The sequence below is a fragment of the Schistocerca piceifrons genome, chromosome 8 (assembly GCF_021461385.2).
Source record: "Schistocerca piceifrons isolate TAMUIC-IGC-003096 chromosome 8, iqSchPice1.1, whole genome shotgun sequence".
Taxonomy (NCBI): domain Eukaryota; kingdom Metazoa; phylum Arthropoda; class Insecta; order Orthoptera; family Acrididae; genus Schistocerca; species Schistocerca piceifrons.
The window spans coordinates 312,810,995-312,820,301 of record NC_060145.1 but is presented as its reverse complement, the minus strand read 5'-3'; the positions used below and the strand labels follow the sequence as shown (position 1 = coordinate 312,820,301).

The following is a 9,307-nucleotide window of genomic DNA, read 5'->3' as shown; positions in this document are numbered from 1 at the left end:
ACAGAACCATCAGGCATATGATCCTCAATATTACCAACACTTTCTTCGTTCGATTGGGAACCTCTTTAAAAACTACATCACACTGTGAGCATGAAATTACAGCCCCCTCCCTCCACCCCTTAATCCCGCCGCAGGTTGCCCCCTTTTATACTTGGTTTTGCCGAAAGGAGTCTCATCAATTTCTACAATGACTCCACTCCCCCAAGGGCCCCCTGTACCTTATATCTTCTCCTCAGACTTCACTACAAAAAGAACACCAGCCTAGAACGATATGCTAACTCCCACGACATCCGTGTATACATAACCACGCAGTATACAATTTTCATTATGTCTCTAGCTTCGATTTCTCAAACCATGTTCTTCATCAAATTGAACGCCATACTTGATCTGTGGTACACCTCCATATGAATAAATCACGAGTACGAGGCGCTGACACACGCATCAGGCGCGTATGTTCGCCGCACTCATGATGTCGAACATAATCATGAAGAAGACCACATAATTGCAAAAAGCGAACGGTTGAATATCTACGCCCAAAGCCTGCTTCATGTCTTTCATATTCATAGGAATAGATAAATCTATATCTACAAACGAAAATCAAAAAGAAAAATTGTCCAAAATGAAACAATTCTCAAACTCATTAAGGATGAAAATAGGTATAAATATCATAGCACTGTATTTTAAAAACAAATTCATTTATTTCATTTTACAATGACGCCGCCTCGCCGCACAAGATAACCGATTTATTATCTATGGCTCGAAATAAAGACAGTGCCTACGAGTTAACTATGATATCATTGGTCAAAGCCGACGTACTGTACCTCATTCTTCTGTTGGCCCTAATACTGCACCCGAATCACAGCGATCGTGGTGTCCGTCTGTTGACAGTTTATCAAACCATATATTTTTACTACATCCAACTTTGAACTTATGTTCCACTTGTAGTCGTAGCCTCTGCCACCTCCGCAGTGCATAATATTTACGCGTTTCTTTCTTTAGAGAATCATACGCCTGGTGTAGTTGTACTGTCTCGCTTTGCTAAGTTGTTTGTAAATTGAAACTATGGCCTTTTTCTCAATGCTTTATTCTGAAATTGAGGAATATCTCGTAATTGTTAAACAACAAAATCCGAACTTTTAAATAATTTCAAGCTGGCTCTTAGTGTTACACTTAAAAGATTCTTAAAAGCTTACTGTTTCGCGCACTAACCTTATATTTGCATGAATCCACACCAGTTTTCGTTTCTTCTTCGTTCTTGAAGTCTTTAACACCCTCAAAGTATCCTTAAACGATAATTTCGGGACCTGTACGCGTATCAGGAGTAACGACTCCTGTAGATGACCTTTTTGGTATGTTATAGAGTACCGCGCGTTCACCACAGAACAAGCACCAAATCACATGTCGCCTGCACTGATACTAGGAAAGCTCTTCCAGTTAAATATATTCATCTCGATGTACAGAGAGTTTCACCATTGGTATGCACGGGCGGTCGAGCCCCCATACATGGAAACATATCTCGATTGTCACTTCACTGTTGCTGTTCCGAATTCGCCTTATGTTTCCAGGAAACATGTAGAATTCACGAAAATGTCAGTGACACAGTTATCTGTTGTATACCTATGTCTTCTTCTATACTAGTCGGAAAACTGGGTCTGCTATATAGCGCAAAATTGTTTTAATTTCGATTGGTTTGAAAAGGCGCCCCCCCCCCCCCCATTTCTTTCATGATTCTCAGTAGCTGATTCGCCAGCCAAATATTATTTTCACTGTTGAAGCTGTGTACCTTCCTACAGTATACCTCCCGTTGTCTTTCAAGCACCAAAAGTTCTCACACTTTAAGTAAATACAACCGCCACAACTGATGCAAACGAGAAAGAGAAAATTCTCATGTGAGGTATGTACTCTGTCTCGTTCTCCGAAATTCTGAGTAATCTCCCTAACGATAAAGAAGAAGGTACAGAAGAACAACTCCTAATTAGGCAGGCATTTCAGGGAGAATATGTGAACAGCACTGTGTTGTGTCCATTCTCCAAGGAAGAGGTGGCGGCACATATAAAATCATTAAAGAGAAAGATAGGCCCCATGACCAAACGGAATTGTAGCGGAAGTAGTGCAATACCTCGCTCCTCAACTGATAACACCTCTGACAAGATTATACAATGAGGCATTGCGCCTCAGGATGTTTCCCTCCATCTGGAAACAGGCCAATATAGTGATCATCAAGAAAGGCCAAGACAAAGACCCAAAAGAAGTAAAGTCCTACAGACCAGTCTGTCTGTTGGACCTGCTGGGCAAGTTGCTAGAGCAGTTGCTACCTGACAGACTGACAGCACACCGAGTGCTGTGTGGGGTGAGCGACAGGCAATTCAGCTTTCAGCTGGGGAGATCTGTGTCCGACACAATTGCCCTGATAGCCAAGGTCTGTGGGTCGTCCCTACACAAGTACGTAGTTGGCATCATGGTTGACATCAGTGGCGCTTTTGACAGCCTGTGGTGGCCTTCACTCTTCTCCTGCTTGCAGGAGAAAGAGTGTCCATGGCCGCTATATGGCTGTCTCAGGAGCTATTGTATGGAAAGGGAGGTCTGGCTATCGTCCCCTTAGATTATGAAGGAGTGTCCACAGGGCTCTGTCCTGGGGCTGCTCTTTAGGGACACAAATATGGAGCTTCTACTGGACAGCCTGGAGAGCAGTGCATATATGCGAGATGCGGTAGCCTATGCACACGATCTCCTCCTACTGTTGGGCAGCTGTAGCTGCGAAGATCTAGAACCTAAGATTGAAAAGGCAATAACCATACTGACACAATGGCGCCAAACAACAAAAATGAAAATAGTGCCCAACAAATCAACATAATTATTATTAAAGTGCCAATTGGCCAGAAATCCAATGGTGCAGATCAGGGGCTCACCAGTTATTCGACGTCACAAGGCACGATACTTGGGTGTCATTATAGCCGAAAGATGGAGCTTCGCCCAACACATTGAAGCAGTGACCCAAACGTCTCTAGAAACACTGAATATCCTCATTATGATTGGGAACAGGAGATTCCACCTATTCCCAGAACTGCGAAAATTATATCATAACACCAGTCTCACCTCCATTGTGGGTTACAGGTCTGGAGTCTGGGCACACAGGCTCACGAGGGTCGTGCTTGTCATGGCCATGAGGAGGGTGCAACACAACATGCTTCTGTGTTCGATTGGAGCTTACCGAACATATCCTTGAGGGGCACTACTGATTCTCATGGGGCTGTGTCCCTTTGACACAAACATCAGGAAACAGGCAGCTTGGTATTGGGTCAAAGGAGCAGAAATTGAAAAGACTGAACATATTCTAGGGGTGCGGATAGGGGATAAATTGTGGCAAGAACTTTGGGATGAAGAAAAGAGGGGAAGAAGAACTTACCAGTTGCTGCCTAATATCAAGGAACAGCTCAAACTTACACACTTCAAACCAAGCAAAGGATTGCTGCACTTCCTTATGGGGCATGGACCATACCTGGCATATCTTTGCCGGTTCGGGAACAGGGCTACCCCTTCGTGTGACTGTGGTGCTAAAATAAGCACTCTGGACCACATGGTCTACGAGTGTCCTCTTTTCGATGACATAGCCACTGAATTAAGACGTCAATTACCAAATAGACACACATATCACCGTTTTTATTTAGTAAGTCTATGCTATCACCTAATCAGAAATCCATCCACATTCAAAATCATTGACAGTCTCGCCAGAGGAGTACTAGCAAAAGTCTTGCAAGAATATCGTAGGGAGAATCAGTGACTCGTAGAATATAAAATGACGTTCCTCGCATCTATCCCATTCCGCCAGGGCGTGGATTGGCCGATCGCTGTGACGGTCGGAGTCCACCACGTGTGAAACAAACCTGGACGTGACTCATATCATAATAATGGTGACTAATAGCAGTTAGGTAGCTTTATGTAAAATGTAGTTTTTTGAACAGTCACTAATAGTACCTGCAGCGACTTCCAGTTAAGGCCAGCCCAGTGCCAGGGGCACGTCCACTGTGATTAGCTCGGTGGGCATGGCCAAAAAGTAGTAGGTTTATAGATCTACTGGCACGCTTTTAACGCTGCAGGAGTTAGCTTGCTAGGATAGGAAGAATAGCATTTCAGTAGACAATAACATTTGCCCATAGCGTAACTTAAATCCTCATATACTGTAGTAAGTAGGAAATTTGGAATATAGTGACAAATGCTGCTAAGAAAACAATTGTTTTGTAGATAACTAAGATCCACTAATATGTAAGGTGGTGGGTTATCATGTATCAATATTATTTGTTGAATAAAGAATTTAAAAAAATTCCGAGTAATAAAGCATATAATATTTATACAGTTTATATTCAGTTGTGGATCATAATTCCCACTCCGTCAATATTTAATTGGATGATAGTTGTTTGTATTTCCGAAGATTGTATACTCTCTCTACACTATGTGACGATTGGTAGTGCTTAATCATGCCATAGCTATCCTCTGCCGTGGTAATGTTGCTGCTCCTGGAGTTTGTTAGTATTTTGTTTCACTTTCGTGGTGTGTGTTTGTTGTGTTTATAGTTTTGTGTTGCTTCAATAGGAAAGCGACGACTTGTCAATGTAAGTGTAAATTTAAAAAAAAAAGAAAACTTATGACTCAAAGTTGAAATCCGATTTCCGTGCTTAGCTGTACTTACCCTAGAATTTTACTTATAGTATTTTCGTTTTTGTATGATATCGATACTGTATATAGATCTCACTTGACAGACTGTGACTGTATATAGTTAATTCACGCTTTCAGATACTTTTTGAGTTTAGTTACCTTTAATTAAGAAAGATGCAAGAGCAAGATCAAGCTGTGTACATTCTAAAATTGAATAAAGCTTCTACGAACACATATTCATTTGATTCACAGAACAGGAAGCGGTAAGAACTGAACATTGCATGTCCTGAATGGAATGTTAGTCTATGACGTTTATGTATATATATTTTTTTATTGTAGCATGATTGTATATTGACATAATTTAACGTGTTTTTCAGTAGTAGTGCCTAATCTGCGGCATGGCTTACATCATAAAACTTAGACCTCAAGGCCCCATGTTAGTTTATTAAACAATGATCATTACTGTAATTTCTGTGAAGTGATATTATTTGTTAATGATTAGGTTGCAAGAAAACTGTGAGCCACAGGTAACACACATGCTGTGCAAACGTATCAAGTTGGAACAGGAAGAGGGAGAATCCTCAAATTATGAAGATAATGAACCAATGGAGTGTTTGGTTGCGGAACTACCTGATGTTTGTACAGGTAAGACTTAATCCTGTAATATATTTATCGTGTAATAGTTTTTGAGTAACATCTTCCCCACTTTCTCTGTGCCTCTTTTGCTATCCTTTTATTGAAGATATGTATCATAATAGGCTTCACTCTGTTAACTAAATTCTTTTGATGGAATAAGAATTAATGAGAAACGGACTCATTGGTAAGAATATTAACTTTTGTTAGGTTGAAGGCCTTGACCACCTAAGAGAATTTATGATTACTATTCACAGATTGACTTATCCAAGAGAGAAGAATTGAGAATTTAGGAATACCGAACTTACTGGTACAACCTATACACACTACCCATGATGTTATCCAAAGTTGGATATAAATGACTTGTTGAAATCCAATTTGAGTAAATTACATGCACATTCACACACCACATAAAGAATTGTGGTTATTCTCATTATATTACATCCATTAACTACATAAACTTACTAACAAATTGTCACCTGCCTACCTTGTATAGATCTAAGACTACACTCCAGATCAGAGATCAAGAGATATAATCTACACTAGCCACTGACCTTGACCAGTGACATAATTTTAATGGTTGCTGTGACGTCACTTTTTAGTTCATATTTTCACAATTTTGTTGTTAGTTGGCATAGTAAATAAATATGAAAGCAAGACGCTTGGTTATGGTAACATACTGATCTGTAGTTTTGCCCAAAGTCTAGGTTAGGTTGAAAGGTGACAGTTTAGTTGTGTGTTGGTGAACTAAGAAATGTCAAAGCAAAGGAAAAAACCTGTCTGTGTTAACTCAATGATCTGTTTGAAAAAAGTCTCTATTGGTAACATGTTACAGTTGCCATGTTGTTGACAATGTTTGTCACATGTTTGCTATGTTACTTGTCAAAGCCAGTGACTAGTATCGAATATTCCTCTTTATCCCAGATCGGCATGTTACAAGTAACATTTCAGATTAACATTTGGTGTCTTTGCCAACTCTCAACCAAACTGTCACCTGCCATTCTAACCTAGACCGTAGGCTTTGATACAGATCAGTGTCTCCATTACAACCTATGTTCCCCAAACTAATAGAGAAGTAAACTTGATGTTATCAGTGTTCTGTATTATCTTTTTTTGTGTTTGTATGACATTTCATGGCTCAGATTGTTGTTGCAGGTCAAAGCCAACACCCAATTTCGGTATCTTACTTGACCTGAAGATTTTGATCTCATTAGGCACATAGTCCATCGAAGTTCTTCACAGAACTTGAATAGTGTTAATGGCCGTTTCTCCTACACACCTTCACTCATTCACAGAATGTGTCTTATCTTAAGCTGAAAGTTCTAAATCTATTTATTTGACTTATGGTATTGGAACTTTTCTGTAAGTTTTCAGCCACAGACTTGTTTTTTCTTTGATAAATGCTCTTCCAATACACACACACATTGATCAGTAACATTGCTGACTGAAATTGAAAACATATTCAGCTTATACTATACCATATGGAATCTATATAACACACACGAGATCTTAGTTTTTTGCAGCGACATTCTTAGATGAATGTTTATTCAGATAGCATGTATGGAAGCAGATTCTCTGGAGACTATGTTGTAGTGATAGTTGTATAGTTTTATTGCTCTGAGGATCACTTTTAGAAGAATGAGGGGCATGTCATGATATCACAGACTTAGAACAAGAAACATAATTGATATATGCATACTTACAAGTCTAGTTCTGACAGGGATGGGACAGATGAGCTGTTGTCTTGTTGTAGGAACTATCCCAGGTATTTGCCTGGAGTGAACCACAGAGCAACCTAAGTAATGATGAGCAGATGAGGATTAGATTCTCATGAGTACAAAGCCAGTCTGTTAACAATAGCGCTATCCCATGTGGTTTCTCCACAATGTTGTTTTGTTTATAAATTCTTGCAAAGAATTTGTTTCATAATGTAAAATGGTAGCACTACAGTATTCATTCATTTTTCAAAATTAACTAAGGCTACACACTGTTATCTGGCATTCGTAATGTTGGACGCCATGTTTCAGAGTCACAGCCAGGCTGTCATTTGTCAACTGAATATAGACTGCAGATTACACTACTGTCACCACATCTGAGTTTTCCCATTTACATTTGTTGGCTTCTCCAACTCACAACCAAACAGTTACCTTTCAACCTAGCCTAGAACTTTCACTATGCTAATTCCTGTCCCCAGGAATTACATTCCCAAAACTAATACTGATGTAAAAGAAGTATTGTTGATGTTCTGCTCCCTTACTATTAATCATGTCAGAAATACGGAAGCGTCCGATCCTGCCCGTCTGCTATGACCCATGACGTCACAGATGTGGCGGAAATGACCATAAACCACGATTCCAATATGGCGCATATAAAGTCGTTACATACACATTATGAAGATGAAAATACATCGGGGAGGGGGGAAGCCGACACACTTTCCACAATAAGCCTAATGACACTAACAGGACAAGCGCAGGAAATAGGGTTTTTTTTGGGTGGGGACAAACTAAATATAAACAAATTTAGACACCCACCCCCATACAAAACCATGCAAGACGACGAAAAAAACCGACATCACAAAACTCCCCAGATACCACTAAACACAATATCATCTGGAATCGGACACTTTCCGTGACCTGTATAGCTCAACAGCAGCTCCTGATCCCATAAATTAGGACCTAACACTTCCCTTGACCTATATAGCTCAAAAACATCTCCCGATACCAATACCAACATTCACAGCCGCACATTGGGACTGAACGCTTCCTTTGACCTGTTATCCTTACGGCATCTCCACATACAACCGTCCCTGGTCCGAGACTCCGGAACTTTAAGTAAGCCTCATTTCTTCACATCATACTGAACACTTCACGACTTCATCCAAAAATCTGAATAGTTGAAGAAATTTTATTAGAGACAACGCACTGTCCCCCATCATAGTCGACAACCGAAAACTGTTGACCCTGTCAGTCATATCCGTACCTACCAAAGACATAAAAAAAGCAATTTACCAAAATTCACACACGATGCCACACTCGCAAACTAAACCAAAAACATCACCTAACACACCACCAGAGAGCACCACTGATTGCATCAAAATGACACCTACAAACATGCCACTCTCACAAACTAAATTCCGCGCCGTTGTGACGTCACACACCACAACAGCCTTACGTCACGGGTCAAAGCCAACAGGTGGGATCGGACGCTTCGGTCGACCCTTCATGTCTGATCTCACACACTACTTCGTCATTACGTTACAGGAAAAAGCTGACATCTGGTATCGCAATAATATTGTAGTGAGTTCTCTTAAATGGTGACCTTGGTCATAAAAATCAAGCCCTTTGTGCACTGACCTGTACTTATCAACTTTAAATGCAGTTTTCATTTCTTTAAACAACCTAATACTGTAGTCTCCTTATGGCAAAAAATTTATATTATCACAAATGTTAAGTTTGCCCAATAAGCTTGGTGTCTGACTTAAAATGATGGCTGGAAGACGACCCCTTACCACAGAAAGTAGTTGCCGTATGTTAGGTGGCTTGCTAAGGATGCAGTAACTAATTAACCTCATCATGGGGCAAACTAGGTATGCACAGAAATTTAAGGCAACATTGATTAAGATGCACTTAACAATAATTTATTAAAATATTAACTTTTTATATCATGATGAAACGCGGCAGGTTTCTTAAACAGTTCTACCACAGATGTGAATTTGAACGCTGGTCTGGTTTCTGATTCGAGTGAATGATGACGAAACTAGAAGTATGCACCATACGGTTCTGCTGACTGCGACAATAGATAAGTCCTGGCACTGTCTGCTTATATACACGCACAGTGCAGCACTAGGTGGATACTGTGGCACTTTAAGGCTGGAGACAGTGATACAAGAGTAAAGCTGTATGTCTGCCGAAATCCACAGATAGCAGATAAATGTTCATTTACAAACTGTTTGCTTGACATTAGGCAGCAGCAGGATAAAGTCCCATGTTTTGAATGTTCTCTATTCCTTCAGACCACAACT

General features: G+C 40.2%; 1 protein-coding gene across 4 annotated transcripts in view; it reads left to right on the top strand.

Moving 5' to 3' along the window:
- Positions 1-4,529: 4,529 nt before the first annotated feature.
- LOC124711732 (DNA-binding protein Ets97D-like) overlaps positions 4,530-9,307 on the top strand; it is a 73,716-nt gene continuing 68,938 nt past the window's right edge. For 3 of the 4 annotated variants that reach the window (XM_047241943.1, XM_047241942.1, XM_047241941.1), the window contains exons 1-3: positions 4,535-4,610; positions 4,792-4,916; positions 5,156-5,298. In XM_047241943.1, the coding sequence (XP_047097899.1) occupies positions 4,828-4,916; positions 5,156-5,298 (232 nt within the window). In that variant the 5' untranslated portion in view covers positions 4,535-4,610; positions 4,792-4,827. Of the gene's footprint in view, positions 4,611-4,791; positions 4,917-5,155; positions 5,299-9,307 lie in introns of all 4 variants that reach the window. The other variant, XM_047241944.1, reaches the window with a different exon arrangement.